Source organism: Solanum dulcamara, chromosome 8, assembly GCF_947179165.1.
Source record: "Solanum dulcamara chromosome 8, daSolDulc1.2, whole genome shotgun sequence".
In the NCBI taxonomy this organism is placed as follows: domain Eukaryota; kingdom Viridiplantae; phylum Streptophyta; class Magnoliopsida; order Solanales; family Solanaceae; genus Solanum; species Solanum dulcamara.
The window spans coordinates 75,524,595-75,543,638 of NC_077244.1; the positions used below are offsets into that span (position 1 = coordinate 75,524,595).

General features: G+C 35.4%; 2 protein-coding genes across 2 annotated transcripts; one reads left to right on the forward strand and one right to left on the reverse strand.

The window, feature by feature from the left end:
• Positions 1 to 186: 186 nt before the first annotated feature.
• Positions 187 to 9,453, reverse strand: LOC129899715 (ABC transporter G family member 3-like). Its single transcript, XM_055974745.1, has 12 exons — positions 9,302 to 9,453; positions 7,849 to 8,370; positions 7,684 to 7,763; positions 6,359 to 6,645; positions 5,134 to 5,305; positions 4,161 to 4,274; positions 3,698 to 3,826; positions 2,526 to 2,717; positions 2,201 to 2,287; positions 1,023 to 1,295; positions 616 to 723; positions 187 to 515 (listed from the first exon to the last, which is right to left on the reverse strand). Exons 2-12 carry the CDS (start codon positions 8,318 to 8,320, stop codon positions 258 to 260), a joined length of 2,172 nt encoding a protein of 723 aa, XP_055830720.1. The 5' UTR covers positions 8,321 to 8,370; positions 9,302 to 9,453; the 3' UTR covers positions 187 to 257.
• Positions 9,454 to 11,865: 2,412 nt separating this feature from the next.
• Positions 11,866 to 18,789, forward strand: LOC129898653 (cell division cycle protein 48 homolog). Its single transcript, XM_055973278.1, has 9 exons — positions 11,866 to 12,022; positions 12,146 to 12,311; positions 14,262 to 14,490; positions 15,378 to 16,144; positions 16,225 to 16,446; positions 16,624 to 16,695; positions 16,794 to 17,075; positions 17,304 to 17,663; positions 18,257 to 18,789. Exons 1-9 carry the CDS (start codon positions 11,994 to 11,996, stop codon positions 18,545 to 18,547), a joined length of 2,418 nt encoding a protein of 805 aa, XP_055829253.1. The 5' UTR covers positions 11,866 to 11,993; the 3' UTR covers positions 18,548 to 18,789.
• Positions 18,790 to 19,044: the final 255 nt, after the last annotated feature.

Genomic DNA, 19,044 nt, shown 5'->3' on the forward strand with positions numbered 1-19,044 from the left:
GAATTTTAGCCCAACCAATTTGAACCCAAAGTAAATTTGGGCCCAACCCAATTTTTATTTCAACCAATTTTAATATTTTCAATTTCAACCCAATCCGTCCATTTGACATCCCACTTTCCGCTATGCAACAACTATAAAGATAAATGACACGGTAATCATACAAGGTGTCTGAAAAAAGAACTTCCATGCTCTAAATTTCCAATTTTATAAGCAATAAACTCCAAGAAACTGGTACTGAAGTTGCTATAGTATAGCATCTATTTGTAATTCTTTCTATTTTGGTTACAGTGGAAAAGTTTATGGACAGAGTGGTTTTTCCTGATACAACACTTCAGCAGAATAAAAACAAGAACTTTGTATGCAACAGCCATAACAAACAGCACCAGTAAATTTTTCCACTTAGAGTTGCTGTCATCAGAGATATCAAATACATTTTCCAGAGCCTCATAACCAGATATGGTTCTCACTTGCCCGACTGCAAAAGTAGCTCTGGAGTATTCGTTCTCCAACAGTCCCTGGCAAACAGAGAAGTTTATTAAGTATAATTCAGAGATAATCAGTGATCAAGAACATGTATGTACTTGATTATGACTTCAAGCCAAGTCTCAAACTTGCCTGGATAGAGTAAGTATGAAAAGCAATATAAGAAATGGGGTACATCCATGCTGGTCTAGGTAAAGCACTTCTGATTCTAAAAAAGCCAGCGGAAAGCATCATTATCACCTGAAACACGAGACAGGATAGTCGTCGAATGACAAAGTTAGGACTCAACTAAACATGAAATGATAATTAAATTAAAACTAAATGAATCCTATAAAACTTAGAATTGCAAACATTTCAGATACTCAACTTCCTCAATTCCCCTTACGACAAACTAGGAACACATACAGCTACAATAACTGTATATTTTCCAAATAATGGAATATGACAATATCACACCAAAGTGAAAGGCAAAGAATGTACTGTCAACTCATCCTATAGTAAATCATATCTTGCAAATTAAGATAGAAGGCAGAACTTACATGTATGGACAAAAAGCTTAAGATGCTCCAGAAGATATTTTGACAAATGGAAGCAACAAGCAGTAGCAGGCCCTCATTTACCAATAGACACGCAAAGAAATTCAGCACGAAGTACATCAGCAAGCTGAACTCATCTTGCAGCCCAATAAGAAAATAGAAGACCAGACTTGACGAAATGGAGATGAGAAACAAGAAAGGGATGCTGGCAAAAAGCTGCCCAAGTAGGAAAACAAATGCCCCAAAATGCTGGTTTGATTCTTCATAGGTGTATATCTGCAAGTCATCATGATGTTGATTAGGTTGATTTTTGAACTGGATGAGGATACTAATAATAACACATTATCAGGGCGAATAACAAAAACAAACTTTCTCAAAGCAAATAACAATGATAAATTGAAATGTTTCTTGATTTGAAGGGGACATTCACTATCTAAGTACTCTATTTTGAGGGGGGACAAAATACACGACCTAGATGTCATTGGGGTATCAAATTTGCCACCTTTGCTATGCATCTTAGTGCAATGCTAATTATGCATGTTTTATCTTAAAAATTAAAGCTGATATCAATATTGCACCTCATCAAACATCATACTAAAGGTTCCCAGCTTCTTAGAGAAATCAAGTTCAAAGGCCTACCTGTCAGGACTGATGAGATTGAAACAGGAATGTGATTTAATAAACCAAGCCAAAAACGTCATATTTCTAGCGATAAGTCCAGATATTTCAGCTATTGGAGAACCCTAGTTCTGAGAATTTTAGTCACTTCAACTCCCTATTTGTCTACATTTCACCCCACTAATCTGAACAAGAAGTTTGAATGATGATACAATAATCCTTTGGGAAACAGAAAGACTACAGCAAAGAGTGTAATACGGAGATTATAACACATTGGGTTAAGGGGAAACTCTAGTAAGGTGTCTTTATGTTGAAATCCTATGTTTAATTCATGAGATTGAAGAATAGACTAGAATGAGGATCACATTTCTATGAAGAGAATGCCTTGCGCATACCAAGTGGCCATAAGGTGTATAGTCCATTCTCAGCCTACAAAACAAACCTTGATTCTTAAATACACATATGTACTGGATTCATTCGAACATGGTGTTCATGTATATTAGTTTCATAGAAGCATGCTTGTGCATTATCCAGAGGAAACACACATAAGTTACTGGCATCACCTTGATCTCTTTCAACTGTGAAGGTATACTGGCGATGCCTAGCAGAGAGGTGAATGAAATGAATACAAATATTGCTGCTACTCTTCTCTGCATGGAAAGAAAAATATCATAGTTTGCATACTGAAAACAAGAGCCAGTAATGGCAAATATTTACCATGAGGAAGAAAAATAATCAAACAGCAATATCAACTCACTCTATGATTATTTCATGGACTGTGTAACAAGAAAAAACCTGTCTGGTGCACAAACATCATATTGATGGACTACTGTATTAGACATACGCAAAAGGAAAGAGACAGATTTGATTCTTTAGTTCTTCGCTTACCATGACAGAAAACAAGGAATGCCCCAATCCAGAAAACACAGTGCCAATACAAAAGGAAAGAAACACATAAAGAATCAATCTTAGCCAATAATATTTCCACTCCCTTGACATAATCAATAAAGATCTCCAAGTCAAAACTGCAACTCGTGTTGCATTTCCTGCCATTCCCTTTCTTTTGAGAGATGGACCTTCCTGTAAGGGGGGAATGCAAGAGATCAGAGACTATATTGAAGCTCAGGCAGTAAGTATAGTCATTTGACCACTAAAACTTTTATCAATGATTTTATCAAATATTTCTACTTGACAATGATTTTATCAAATATTTCTTGAGCTAGTTCCAATCATAAAAGATTGTGACTGTCAGTACTTTTTTATGTTTTTTTTTTTTTAATAAAGACTTTTTATGTAGTTTCTCAATAGACAAATTATTATTTTTAAAGATGATAAATCAATGTATGAAACAGACGTAAACTAAATCATATGACCGTCTTATTCCAAATTCCATTATTCTTTTTGGAGTAGAGGGAGTAACGCATCGGGTTTCAAAATACTTCATAAGGCTGTCAAATTGCCTCTTCTGTTAAAGAACTTTGGCATTGCAAGGAACAGAGATTGGAGGAAACTCTAACTTGGACATTGGCCATAACTCTTTATGGGGTACTAACACAATAGCAAGGATTATAAATTGCTTTTGTATACATCATACAATGACCAAGGAACTGAAATTAATAGCATTTGAAAATATTGAAATGCACAGTGAAAAGACTTCTGCTCCATTCTAGGCCTAACGAAACCAAAAACTTCAATTCACACAAGAAGATTAATGATAATTGAGGACAATCTAGTTTTTCAAAACAAACCAAAGCCAATAAGAGCATCCTTCAAGAGAATGCTTGAATTATATTACTGCCCAGAGCACGCAGGCTTAATAGCTTATGAGTTATGTATGTAGTTGGTTCATATCAAAATTGGAATACTTCCTACTACCTAGTGGTCACACTAAAGTATGCATCACTTAGATCTGCTTGACACTTTAAAAGTTCTTGGAAAAACATCGAGCAAAGTTGATAGTATTATCCATGATGTCAATAGTGACAACAGTGAAAAGACATAACTTCCCGGTAAGTTTCATTATTACAAACATAACTTCTCTTTTTCTATGATAAATGTACCTTCTCAGTAAGCTTCACTATCATTGATTCAATAGCAGCAGCATCTGCTGATGATCTATAAGTTGTTTCAATGGTACGTATAGCAATGGCAGTATCCATGCTCACTGATGATAAGTCTCCATGGTTATCCTGTTGAGATGACAAAAGCACAAACTTTAAGGAACATCTTTCCTTTTTCTGTTGGGAAGGGGGAGGGGATAGGGTGGCCAGAGAACAGGCGAGAATCTTTGAACTTTCATTTTGAATCTTATAACAAAAGAATGTTTTTTTGTTCCTTTGTCAAAGTGCTTTCCCCGGCACAATAAAACAATAGAATGAACGGAGAAACGAGGTAGCACAATGAACTGAGTTAGAATTGTTCCAACATCCTAGCAATTTTTCAACAAATCAATCCCTATCTTTAACCATTATCATTGAGTTTTTATGGGGAAAAACAGAGCTTTGAATGCTTATAAGCATATACCTGCCAGCTTTTGCACATCGCAATAATCCTGTCAAATTCTGTGTTTATAGCACGCAAGAAGTGATCAGAAGGACTTTGCATAATTGGGCAAGGAAATCCAGCATTCGAGAAGTGCTTCACAATTAAAGAATATGTTAGTCTCTAACAATTAGTAACATTATCAAAACATAATCACCAGAGAATAAACATCTTAAGTGCTATGTATTTCATAATTGTGCACACACTTGGGGAACTAATCTTCCTCCATGCCCTCTTAAGTAAGTTTGTCCAGTCCGAATCCCCGTTAACACTAACTGATTCTCCAGAGGAATTCCGTTTCTTTTTTTCCAACCACTATCCATGGATTCTGAAACATTTAGTCCATTTGGAGAATGTCAACACTCGCCAGTATTTCTCTAGACAATTTCCCTTTGTCAGAAACCAACAAAGTGAACTTTTATTGATTTATTCCAGTGTGTAAAGAAACCGTAAAAGTAGCTATAGGGACCTTTGTTGGGAAATAAGCTTCCAAGCAACAACTTGGACTTTGAAAACCGGATGCTAGAACTTCAAATATGTCCTACTGAAACAACCTTATCCTACAAAACTTCACTCCAATAAAAGACATGTTCCCAAGAGGTACCATCCTAACTTGAGTAAATATGTACTTCCACATTGTTAGACCATTCTAGGCTCCTTCAACGCAAAATGACAATAAATAAAGAACTTCAGCCAAATCAACTGCATGGGCTCATTTTCTCTTAAAATGGGGTATCATCTGACTAACAATTCACTTCTTTCTTTTCAGATAAACCACACCCACTTCTGGGTCTCTCTTATTAAAGGAAAAACCAAACAAACCCTTATTGCAGCATAAAAAATATCAATCATTATTCAGTGCCTTTGTTTGATGCAGACATGACTGTTAGGAAAACCAAAGCCTTCACCTGAACCAAGATGGACAGTGTAAGAAAGCATACCATGGTAAAATTACCTGTAAGCAAGCCAAAGTTTCACCAAAGAACAATGTCTTTCCATTTGAGAGGAGGCAAATTCGATCAAAAAGGCCAAATACTTCAGTACTGCTTTGGCAAATGGTGAATATCAGAGTGCAGCCAGAGGTGGCAAGCTTCTTCAATGTAACCATCATCAGAAGTGCAGAAACACTAAACATAAAAAAAACTAAACATCAGCTAAATTACAGTAGTTCACTATTTTTGACAGGAAGAAGAAATCTCTCAACCACAAAGAATAGCAAGTCAAAAACACAGAGAATTAATAAGGAAAATTTTAAAGATTAGGGTACCAAGATATTCATTCACTTGGAAATCTACAATTGATTTTGAATATGCAACAAAAATATCAATTTCCAGACAATCAAATAAGAAAATCACCATCAATCACATGCTCTCCCTCAACCCTTAAATTGATGCTTTCATGTATGATAGAGGAACCATGTAAAGATATGACGCTTGGGCCTAACTCAACCCCAAAAGCTAGCTCACGAGGAGAGGATTACCCAAGTTTATATAAGGAGACCACCAATCCGTTACCCACCAATGTGAGACTCTAAAGTCTAACCCACTCTAACTAGTACCAAGCAACCAAAGCACCTTTCACATTCTCTTCTGGTAACTGACTCCTAGAAGAGAACTGCATGCACTAAGCTAGCAATCATAAGTTTAATTAGCAGGTCTTTCCCAAAGAAAGCTTGTCACCTTTTTATATCAACACATTTTGCCCAAAATGCTGAAATATTTACTAATTAACCTGTCAAATCATATAAACTTCCAGCATGATGTGACATATACGACCTTTACCGACATACTTCAATAGTTCAATGAATGATGTGGTCTTTCTCTGCCACCACATGCACATACTATACAAGACAAGCAAATCAATCTTTATGACTAATTAACTCATCAAATATAGCTTTCTTCAGGATTTGGCCCGAACTGTTCGGCAGATTCCATGGAGCATTAGTCTCTTTTACGCTTTATTGGACAGAAAAACTAGAATATACCAAATATTTGGCTGTTAGCTATTACAGCAGCTACAGAGCATAGTACACAATTTGACAGCTATTGTGTGCTACTAATTCAAGTAGTCTAGTCACTAAGAAGATCACGAATGCAGTTACGGATACTGAATATGTCAATGTAAACTCAATGAAGTTCAATAAAAATTGTTGTGATTAAAACGAGAAGTAAGAAGAGAACCTGTCAAGATGATAAAGGGGTTCATCAATAAATAAAATATGTGGGCTCATAACAAGTTCCCGGGCAATGCTGACACGCCTTCTCTCACCACTTTGAAGACCTCTCATGTAACAGTTGCCACCTATAAGTTTATTAGCATAATCTCCCAGTGACATAGCATCTATAGCGTCGTCCACCACACTCCTTCTCTGACAAAAGAAACCAGGAAGCTGAAGCAAAGCTGAGTAGTACAGGAATTCACGCACAGTTAATGATCCAATAAGAGTAGTTTCCCTGTCAACATATCCCTGTAAATGAGCAAACTTTTCATGTCAGAAGGCACAAGCTGACAAAACAAGGAAAACTACTGCCTCCTTTCTAACCTACTTCCTCCCATCCAAAATAATTGATGTTTTAGCATTTTAAAGTTGGTCCAAAATAATTGATGTTTCACAAAACCAAGAGGTTATTTAATTTGTTTTTCCAAATTTTCCCTTGATAATTATGTCAACCTAAAAAAAACATAAATAAGGGTACTTTAGTCAGAATCCCCCTTAAGTTTTAGGAGTAAGTGAATCCCTCAATACATGTGCCCAAGCCTAAAACATCAATTATTTTGGACGGGAGGGAGTACTTGATTCAATGGAAGTTTTTTTCCAAAAAGCCCCAAAGTACCAACACTTCTTAACAAAAATTCAAACCAAATAAACTAGTCATAATTTATGTACTATAATATTTACACCTTAAACATCTATTATTTTCAATGTCTATATTGGATGATGTGAGTATATGATTGTAGATGTGCTCAAACCTATAGAAAATATGGTTTTCAGAGCCCCTTGGGCAAGAAGGACCATTGGTTGAGATGGAAAGAATGATTTTAATCTAAAGCTTGGGAATTCACAGGCCTAAATTCATACCTGCAACTCCTAACTCAACCAGGGATTAGCCACATTGCGCTACTAAAAAGGGGTAAAAAATGGAAAAGGGATTTCCAAACATCAGTTACATGAAATTATACCACATCATCATAGGCAGTTACATGATTGTTTTGCATCAAAATGTGACATCTTCTTGCCCAAGGAACACACAGATCACTTTGTGTAAGAGAGCCAAAGGATTGGTTGATGAATTAAAGAGAGAAAGCAGGGGCAATCAACTTACTGAAACAGTGGTCATTATTAGGAGAATGATTATGATTTTATATTCCAAAAACCAGTTCAGATTGAACAACAGCTAATGTATTGTAAACAATAAAACAAGATCAAAGTCCACAGTCCAGACCAATCTTTTCGTATTAAGAATGCAAGCATGACCACAAATGACAGCAACTGCTTACAACATACATAGGAACCATACGGCATGTGCCTTTTTGTCCCGTTTACAAACACCTCACCATACATTCTCGCTGAATCAGGTAACCTTCCTAAAGAAGAGAAAGAAAACTAGCTCAGAACCATATATAAACAACTGGATGTTTATAAACTGATTATGAATCAAATACCACAAACCTGCAAGGGCTCTCAAGAGGGTCGATTTCCCTGACTTGGCAGGACCCATGATGACAGTCATTGTTCCAGGTAATGCATAACCATGCGAACTCTTGACCACCTTATCAGAGTATTTTCTTTTTCCCTTTATAGTTACAGTCAAGTCCTTCCAGGCAATAGAAACTCCTGCAATCTTCCTTGTAATAACTTCCCTCTCTAGTAAAGAAGGAGATGGCAAGGAACCACTATTGATCTTTGACAGGGAAGGGGAGGGTGGCATAGTCGCAGCATTAATAGAATCACCTCCTTCGTCCACTTTGACCTCTATATCTGTCTCATCCCAAACAGGTGAATCTTCAAATGAAATTGGTTGTCTAAGTGCGCCAGGTTTCCTTGAGTAGAAGAAATTACTTGATGGCACCCTATTAGCTGGACTACTTGCTGAAGAAGATGGAGACCTATAATGATCTGATTGGGATTGTATTTCTTCCATTCTTTGGAATTCTCCAATTCTGTCTAACTACTCCGGAATGGAACTTTAAGCTGAAGGTTCACAAGGAAATCAATATATCATAACTGATTCTTCCTTAGACCAACTTCACCAGTTTTGCAAAACGTTTTCAAAGATAGCAATAATTAATAAGCACCACATATAGCTCGTTATGGAAAGAACAACAAAAGGCAATACATTTAAAAGAAATCCAAAAGAATTAAGCACAAGGACAAATTCTCCTTTTTGAGCCTTCGGAACCAATTATGGTTGCAAAGGATCAAAAATATATTAATCAATCAATCAACTACAACTCAAACCCAAGTTAGTTGGAATCTTATATACCTAATTCTTCTACATGAGCAGTATTCAGAAGGTTCATCATAGTTAAACTATTCTTGGGCTGGCTGTCACCCTATTATTTGGTTGGCCAGATCCTGCAGCAACCCTCCTCCTTTCCTATGCCTTGAGAAAGCTCACATAGGCTGAGTTTTGAAAAATCAAAAGATCTTGAAGAAAAATAAAAACAAGCAGCTGTCTATGAAAAGCTGATGAGCTATAAATAAATCCTACATACATGAAAGTATTCGTAGTAAAGAACCCTTTTTTTCTTTTTTTTTCTCTTTAGAAACATTATGCATAATTTTTTCCATTTGGGGACTGAAGAAAACATAAAGCACAAAACTTTTCAGCTCAAACAAACACCAATGACAAACAGAACACTGAACTCATTTAACTTCATAAAACCCATAAACCCCAAAAGCAAAAATACAGTAGGAAACCAAGAAAAAAAAGAAGAAGCTTAAGCACTTTAAATGCTAACAAGCACCATTGAACCCCTGAAAAAAAAAAGCTTAAAACTTCGTATTATAAACGCCAAAAAGCTGCAAGTAGGCTCGAACTTCAAGATGGTGAGTCCAAAAAAAAGAAAAACAAGTGTAGTAGTTGAACAAAGAATGAAGAGGGAGAGCATAAAGCACGAACCTGGATCCGAATGATCAAGATGAATGATGAAGGCTGGAAATGGAAAACAGTGGAAGTAAGAAGGAAGAGTGATACTGAAGTGTGAGTTCAATTATGAGATTGATGGATCCTTTTTGACCCGGACACAGACAATGCGGTGCTATTTCTACACAATATATATTTTGGTCCAATTGAGAATTTTTCTTTTATAACCTTTTTTATTCTTTCAAGAAAAAAGAGAGATAGTGACAATTGAACTTGTACATGGGCACTATTTATAGATTTTCAGTTGGATTATCAGTTTTGAGTTTTAATACCTCAAAAAAAAAATAATTAAAATACATGCAAAAATTAAAAGGAAAATTACGTAAAATAAATTTTATTGTGAAACTATTTATCTAAATTGAATCAAACTCAAATTATTTATCTTTAATGGATTTATGATCCAAACTATTTACCCTCTTCCCTACTTTCTCCTTTCTTATTTCGTGCATGACGTCAGCACCACTGTTCTAAATTAATCATCTATGATACTTCATCGGTATATTGATACTTCATCGGTATATTGATATCATATCGGTATCATGTAATACCGAGCTTAATTTTTTATGATATTCTATCGGTATATTGATACCTTATCAGTATCATATATGATTAAACTATTTTTTTAAGAAATCAAAATAAAACAATTAAGAAAAAATTATTAAAGTCACGATATTATTTATTAAACTTTAAATTAGTAGATAATATATTTTTTTGTGGTACTTCATTAGTATATTGATATCATATAAAATTGAACTTAATCCTATGTGATACTCTATCGATATATTGATACCTTATCAATATTATACGCGAATTTTAAAATAAATTTATGTCATCTTAAAATAAGAAATATATTTCTTTCTTTTTTTAGTATAAATGTTCGTTTCCCAAAATTTAAAATAAACATGTAAAAGAGGACTAAGAAATATTTGATATTACCGCTAGATGGGATAGCGGCCGAAAAACTCTTTTTGTTTTTGGTCCTCCTCAAAAGAGAAAAACGACGAGAAATTAATTCTCTAAATCACTTTTATAATAAATAGAAAGAAAATAATTATTTTTAAATTATTTTGTTCATATGTATAAATAAAGATTTTTTGTATAAATAACACACAAAAAATATTATAAGTGACTTACAAAATTAATTCTCATAAAAATCATTTAAAATTCATCAACTAGTTGCATTTGTTGAATGGGAACTAAGTGTTAGTAATAATGTAATATTAGTAATTCTTCTGTCCCATATTAGTTAATCATTATACTAAAAATAATTATCATATATTAGTTGTTCAGTTTATTAAATTAAAAAAATATTAATTAATTTTTTTATATTATCTTTGCAAGTAATCTTTTTTGAAAGTGTTCATATTTGTTTGTAAAGTTCTCAAGAATTTTTTTAAGGAATCAATTAGTAAAATTATTTTTTTATTTATAATTTTTTAAATATTTATATAAAATAAAAAATGATCGATTAATATGAGAGTAAGGAAATAATATAATACAAGGATATTGACACTTTATTTTTATTTTTTCAATTCGGGAAGTTATAATTAGGGGAGTAGAATATTTGACAAAAAATGCCAACTCAAGCATCCTCTCTTTTTATCCTTTTCTCTCAATGTCTTTTCCATGTGTTCGTTTGTTTGGTGATTATTTTTCAAGGAATTTCAATTATCTACTATATATCAGTAGTGTAAAAAATATATATATTATAGTAAGTGTTATTGGTTAATTGCCATTTTCATCTTTTTAAAAATTCTGGAATTTGTGTTCACATCCATAAGATTTCATGGGTATCTGATGGGCAAATATGGAACTGTAAGGAATAGGCAAATAATATATACCTTCGTTAGCTTCCACTTTTTATTTATTGAAAAAAATAGTTATTGTACTGTAAACCACTTCGAGAACGAAGGTTGAATCCCATAGACTAACCCATCGAGCACTTGTAAATTTATATGCACGAATCAAAACCATTTTGATTAAGGAATGCTTTAATGTAGAAGAAAACATCATAATGACATATTTAGGGAGATTAAGTAGAACGGGTTCAAAATATGAAGAAATATATTTGAAGAAGTCAAATAGGGTTTAACATCTATTATATTATATATAGATAAAAAAAAATTATTATATATAAATAGTATAATTTTTCATTAAATGAAATTCAGATGAAATCCCACGATCTTTACCAGCTTCGTTCTTTAACAGCTTCGTTCCTGTACATGGACCTTAATTGGTGGACATGTTGTATATGATAGATGTTTAACTCAAAGAAGTGTAATGAAATTAGAATTAAAAATATAGTTATGTTTTATACACTATTATGTATAAATATTCATATTTTATATATGTATATATTATATTCATAAACAAAAAAATATATATATTGTACAAAATCTTTAACTCTCTTTTTTTTACTTGGAAAACGAAATATTGTCCAAATACGGAATACCTTTTAAACCCACCAAAATACGGAATACACCTTACCTAACATTATAAAAATCGTCCAAAAGCAGGAAATACAGATAGAAGGGCAGTTCGTATTTATTATTTTCTATTAAATTGGTAATTCACTTCCTCCATATCCCTTTCTTGCACTCATTGTTCTCTTCTCCAGCAAAGTCCAGTTTCTCTCCATCGGCTGTTATCCTAATCTAGATCTTCGAAGATGACTAACCAGGCCGAGTCATCTGACTCGTAAGTTCTCTTTCTCGTTTTCATGTCTTCTCGATCGGTTAATCTACTTAGTTCTGAAAATCGTTTCTAGAAAGTGATGAGATTTGTATTGTGATTACTGATTCTTCCTTTTATTGTTTTCAGAAAAGGTGCGAAGAAGGATTTCTCTACGGCGATTTTGGAGAGGAAGAAGTCTCCTAATCGGCTTGTCGTTGACGAGGCAGTCAACGACGATAACTCCGTTGTCGCACTACATCCTGCAACTATGGAGAAACTACAGCTCTTCCGTGGAGATACAATTCTCATCAAGGTTTTTTAATTATCCTACTTTTTGGGTTTTTCGCCTACAAATCTCGAGTTTTTAGGGTTTCCAGGTGGATAATTTGATTGTATAAGGTTTACAGTGAAGTCTACTTTGCTCGTAATTGATTTTTTTGGTTGCTTAGGTTAACTTCTAAGTTTTTTCTGTTATTTGTCGGTGAATCTGCTGTATTGAGTTGTTTTACACTTTTCAATAGATTTGAGTGATATGATATTAGTGTTTCTATGTTTTGAGAATGTTGTGACAGTGCAGTGTTTGTTCTGCTTGTTTGATCATGGGACTGACAATTTTGTGACCTACTTGTTTAAATTTAAACTGAAAAGAAACTTATTATTTCAAGATGGTCACAAGCTGTAGAGGTAATATTTTTGGAACTTGGCTTTCTGCGTCTAGGGGAGATCAATAACTGAGATGATCCATCAGGAAAGAGTCCCCAGTGACAAATTATTCACGAACTTGTAACTAATGTGGTTCCAGTCCAGAAAAATAGCCTGCTTTTGTGGCTTCCCACACTCTTGAAATTGATGTGGAATTCTGGATTTAAGTGGTTCCAGTCCAGAAAAATAGCCTGCTTTTGTGGCTTCCCACACTCTTGAAATTGATGTGGAATTCTGGATTTAAGTAAGAAGAATATACAATGGAAGCTAAGGTTCCATGTATCACATAAGATCCGGTGTTTGACAAAAGTCTTTTTAGTCAAATTAGAGGCTTATACGTACGCGTAAGGATACATGTGAGACTCAGAAAATTTCTAGTTTTAAAGAATCCTCCATTTATGTTGAAAGATAAATCATTTGGTATTGGTATGAAATGGAATAGAATATTGCTAAATGTATACAATGAATCATAGCCGACTCCAACTGATTTCGGATTGAGGTATAGTTGATTGGTTGTTGATTTGCATACTGCTTCCCGCTTCTTATGCAAGTGGATTTTGTGATGTGGTTCATAGATGGCCCTCTTCCTATATGTTTTAGAGTCTTCATTGATCTTTTTCGAACTTATGTACATTCAGAATTTTTTATTAGGTTAAGAGTGTCGGATTGTTCTCACAGCAGACTTCAATTTTGTTTCATATTTCACATTTCTTATTAGTTTTGTAGCTCTCCTCAAGTGTGACAAATCTAACTTGTACTTGTCACTGCTGGGGATTATCTGTGTTCCTAGCTTATGCGTGTCATTAAATTATACTCTGCTGATCCTTGGATGAGCAGATGCCAATGGGTTCTATATGTGACCCGGTAACTGGCTATATTACATAATAAGGGAAAAGACTTTCTGAATCATAGTTATGAATTTACCCACTTCATAAAAAGAAAGAGTTTCAGAATTATAGTAGACATATACCAGTTTGACAATACTGTCGCTTTTGAAGAAAATGAAACCAAGTTTGAAGTGGTGAAATATGGTGTAGTTATTTACTTACTTTAAATAAGTGTGTACTCAATGAAAGATGCACAATATGATTCCAATGAGAAACTGTTGGTTCTTTGGGTCTCAACATTGAGGATTTAAATTTATATCGGTAACTATTGTATGTTGGATGTTTAAACTAGTTTGTTGATGAAGTTGGATGTTTAAACTAGTTAGTTTACTTGAAATTTGATTATAACTGTACTGCATTCATATATGTATATATGTGTGTGTGTATATGCATGCCCGTGGTACTTTTAATTCCTCATAAAATTGGGTGCTTCACTTTAAATATGTACGTGCTTTACCTCTCGCTTTTCACTTCAAGCCCCAGTTGCCCACTGATTGTTGCATTTTTCTTTTTGCATTTTTTTGCTTTTAGAAACAATGTGGTAATTTTCTCATGGTGTATGTGGCTCAATTTTAACAACTAATTAAAATGAGGTTACCTCTCTGAATCGTCTGCATGTTTGTCTGCTTGTCTATCCAATTGACTAAATAGTTTTGTGCTGCATTTTTATCCAGGGAAAGAAAAGGAAGGATACAGTTGTCATTGCTCTTGCCGACGAAACATGCGATGAGCCAAAAATTAGGATGAACAAGGTTGTCCGTTCAAATTTGAGGGTCCGTCTTGGAGATGTTGTGTCTGTGCACCAATGTCCAGATGTTAAGTATGGGAAGCGTGTCCACATACTTCCTATAGATGATACAATAGAAGGTCTCACTGGGGATTTGTTTGATGCATTCTTGAAACGTAAGTGTGTAGCTTGATTGACACATGCAATTACTTTCCAATTAAATAGCTCAAGCATGGTTTGCAGTTTGACAACTTTCAAGGTTATATTCTCTGTAATTGTTGAGGTATAGGAATTTCCAATTCATTGAACTTGTCATCAAATCTAAAAAATAATTAGGGTGGGTGAAGGAATAAGGTAGTAGTGATAATGAAAAAAGACTGTCAATATCCTTGATATTTGATTTTCACTATCACAGACAATACATCTTATTCTTTCTGTCAGGTTTTAGTTTTTGTTCACTGCTTAGATTTAAATTCTGAGCACCCTGAATTAAGGAGACAAGCCCGGGTGCCTAATTAGTTTCTGACACCATAATGCTACCAACAGAATTCGGTACCCTTGCTTCATGGTAACAATATTTAAAACCTAATAGCTCTTGAAGGTAGTTGTTCTTCCAGTGGTACTGTCAAAAGGAGACACCATCTATTAGTGCAAACTTTAAGTTAGACAATTTGTGCGCAATGCAGTTCAACTTGTTTTGGGCAAGTTGAATAGCTATACTTTGCTTTTTCCACCAATCAACTTGATCACACTGGGTATGTTGTTGTTCTTGGAGAAATCGTTATTGATGGACCATAGATGTCATGTTAAATCTGTGATACTCATAGAACTATAATTTCTGCCTTGTTCTTCTGTTATTGCAGTTTTTTGTGTATTCTCCAGTATTTATTAAATTATCTTCAATTCATGGTCTTTCCTTGATTTTGTACATTCTATCTTTGATTTTGTCAATTGGCAGTGAAAATTAGAGGGTGAAGGTCGTCTATGTTAGTAAATTTGTATCCACCTTATTAGTAAGCTCTGTTTGTGTTGGTCTCAATTTTGAACATATTTCTTTTTGCAGCTTACTTTTTGGAAGCATATCGTCCTTTGAGGAAAGGGGACAATTTCCTTGTTAGAGGAGGGATGAGAAGTGTGGAATTCAAAGTCATTGAGACTGACCCAGGGGAGTATTGTGTTGTTGCTCCAGATACTGAAATCTTTTGTGAGGGGGAGCCTGTTAAAAGGGAGGATGAGGAGAGGCTGGACGAAGTTGGCTATGATGACGTTGGTGGTGTCAGAAAACAGATGGCTCAGATTCGTGAACTGGTGGAATTACCATTGAGGCATCCTCAACTTTTCAAATCCATTGGTGTGAAACCACCAAAGGGGATTTTGCTCTATGGACCCCCTGGTTCTGGGAAGACCCTAATAGCCAGAGCGGTGGCCAACGAAACAGGTGCATTTTTCTTTTGCATTAATGGACCAGAAATCATGTCCAAGTTGGCTGGAGAGAGTGAAAGCAATCTCAGGAAGGCATTCGAAGAGGCTGAGAAAAATGCTCCATCTATTATATTTATTGATGAAATTGATTCAATTGCTCCCAAGCGAGAGAAGACACATGGTGAAGTTGAGAGAAGGATTGTTTCACAGCTCCTGACTCTGATGGATGGACTGAAATCTCGTGCTCATGTCATAGTTATGGGAGCTACCAATCGTCCTAACAGCATTGATCCTGCTCTCAGAAGGTTTGGTAGGTTTGATAGGGAAATTGACATTGGTGTTCCTGATGAAATTGGACGGCTTGAAGTTCTTCGTATTCATACCAAGAATATGAAGCTTGCAGAAGAAGTAAGCCAACTTATTGAATTCTTCTTTTTTCCTGGATCAACCTGTCACTGTGGCATAATGCTGAGCATTTGATTCTGCAGGTTGATTTGGAAAGAATATCAAAAGATACACATGGTTATGTCGGTGCAGATCTTGCTGCTCTTTGCACTGAAGCTGCACTTCAGTGCATTAGGGAGAAAATGGATGTCATTGATCTGGAAGATGATTCCATTGATGCTGAAATATTGAATTCAATGTCTGTCACAAATGAGCACTTCCAAACTGCTCTCGGAACAAGCAATCCATCTGCATTGCGTGAAACGGTAAGTAGCCTATTACGACCCAGTTATGTAATGTAGCTTGCTACCTGATCATGTGCAATGTTCTTGTTGCTTATGATTCCTGTTATTTTGTCTGAATTTGGGTTTATGGATGGAATAGATAGGTTTTGCTTTTTAATTCACAAATTTATTGGGTTCTTTTGTGAAAACTATACGCAGGTTGTTGAAGTGCCTAATGTCTCATGGGAAGACATTGGAGGTCTTGAAAATGTCAAAAGGGAACTTCAAGAGGTAATTGAATTCAATAATTTGGTCTTGATGTATTCATATACGCCAGTAAGTTCTGTCTTAGGAGGGTTTCATCATTGTTCTTGTTTCATATTATGTAGACTGTTCAATACCCTGTGGAACATCCAGAGAAGTTCGAGAAATTTGGTATGTCACCTTCAAAAGGTGTTCTTTTCTATGGTCCTCCAGGATGTGGGAAAACTCTTCTTGCCAAGGCAATTGCAAATGAGTGTCAAGCCAATTTCATTAGTGTCAAAGGACCTGAGCTGCTCACCATGTGGTTTGGAGAGAGTGAGGCCAATGTTCGTGAAATTTTTGACAAGGCTAGACAATCTGCACCCTGTGTCCTCTTCTTTGATGAGCTCGACTCTATTGCCACTCAGGTAAGATAGCTTTCAAGTTTACCAAATTGTTTGTTGTAAGCAAACACAGGAACTCTTTGACGAATTATGCGGACTGAGACAGCAGTCCAGCACATATATCCCAATCTGGCAATCAAGTAGATATAAGTAGATAAGTCTGCTGTCTGTAAAAAGGAGGGAAAACATCAAAAAATAAATAGTTACCCTTGTATTACTGCTTTCAAAGAATGGTGCTTGAATTTATTGCAGAGGGGTAGCAGTAGTGGAGATGCTGGTGGAGCAGCTGATCGGGTTCTGAACCAACTTCTGACTGAAATGGATGGCATGAATGCGAAGAAAACTGTTTTTATTATTGGTGCCACAAACAGGCCTGATATAATTGACCCTGCACTTCTTCGACCTGGTCGACTCGACCAGTTAATTTATATCCCACTGCCAGACGAAGACTCACGCCATCAGATTTTCAAGGCATGTCTTAGAAAATCTCCCCTATCAAAAGATATTGATTTGAGAGCTCTTGCCAGATATACTCAGGGATTTAGTGGAGCTGATATCACTGAGATTTGTCAACGGGCCTGTAAATATGCCATAAGGGAGAACATTGAGAAAGTACGTCCTTCATCTGCTCTTACTTTTTTATATTTGTTTTTGTTCTTTTAAGTCTGAGTTCACATCATCTGTCTTTGTTCTAACAGCTTTTTATTTGTGTTGTTTACTGTTGTACATCTACTAATATTGGGTTCTAAGATTTTAAACTCGTGGGTGGAGAGTACCACTCCACCTTGTTGCAGTGAGGGTGGACTTGGTATAAAGTTATATCAAAATATATTCACTCTGTGTTTGTATACGCGTATGCGCCAGCACATACTGCTGCTAAGATGGATCTGCCACTGCTGATCCCTATATTGGACAATGTTTTAGTTGCTTGAAATTATGGTGCTCTGCGGTGCTTTATTAATGGTTTTTGTCGTCTTCAGTGTGATTGTTGCCAAAATAAATGTATGAAGTCTAGTGTTTATCCCCTCTCCGTTTCTTGAAAAACAGCTTTCTGCTGCTTATCTCTTGCTTTAAACTCTATGTTAACTTGCTAGCTGGTCTCTTGTCTAGATGTTTGCAAGTGTTGCTACCCCCTCTTTCTTCAAAATTAAGTTAATGGGCATAGTTAACGTCGTAATACTTGTCAAATGGCGTTCTTGTTACAGGATATAGAAAAGGAAAAGAGACGAGCAGATAATCCTGATTCTATGGATGAGGATGCTGATGATGAGATATCGGAGATTAAGCCTGCTCATTTTGAGGAGTCCATGAAGTATGCACGACGAAGTGTGAGTGATGCCGATATTCGTAAATACCAGGCATTTGCTCAGACCTTACAGCAATCTCGAGGTTTTGGTACTGAATTTCGGTTTGCTGAGGCCAGTGGTGGGGCTGCTGCATCTGATCCCTTCACAACTTCTAATGCTGGAGCTGATGATGATGACTTGTATAGTTAAAGTTATGGACTATCCTGTTATTTTGGTGCGACATCTTTCTTTTCCGTTGTTGCAATAGAGTTCCCTAAACAATTTACTTCTACAAAAATGTCTTTGAACTTCTACTTTGTTTCTGGAAGCTGTAACGCTACTTGCTCAACTGTCGGTTTATTTTGCCCACTCTTTAATGTTGTTATCTTGAGGTGTTCTGTGACATTTTAAAGAAACCTCAATAGCTTTGCTAATATAGTGGACCTTGGTTATTTTCCCTCTTCTCTTCCTTTCCCCTTCTGATGAAGCTTTCTTGTTACCAGGCTCTAAGCTGCCTTTGTATATTAGGGGCTAATTCACTTAAAATTGCTACAGTTTCTGAAAATGAGCATCTAATTCAATATTCCCTTGGTTAGTCCAATTGCTGTGGAAGTTTTGGCTGAAATAACTTTATGTTTGAGAACAAAATAGACAAATTATGTAACTAAGTTACGTGTAATTTTTGATTTTTTTTTCCTTTTTGTTTG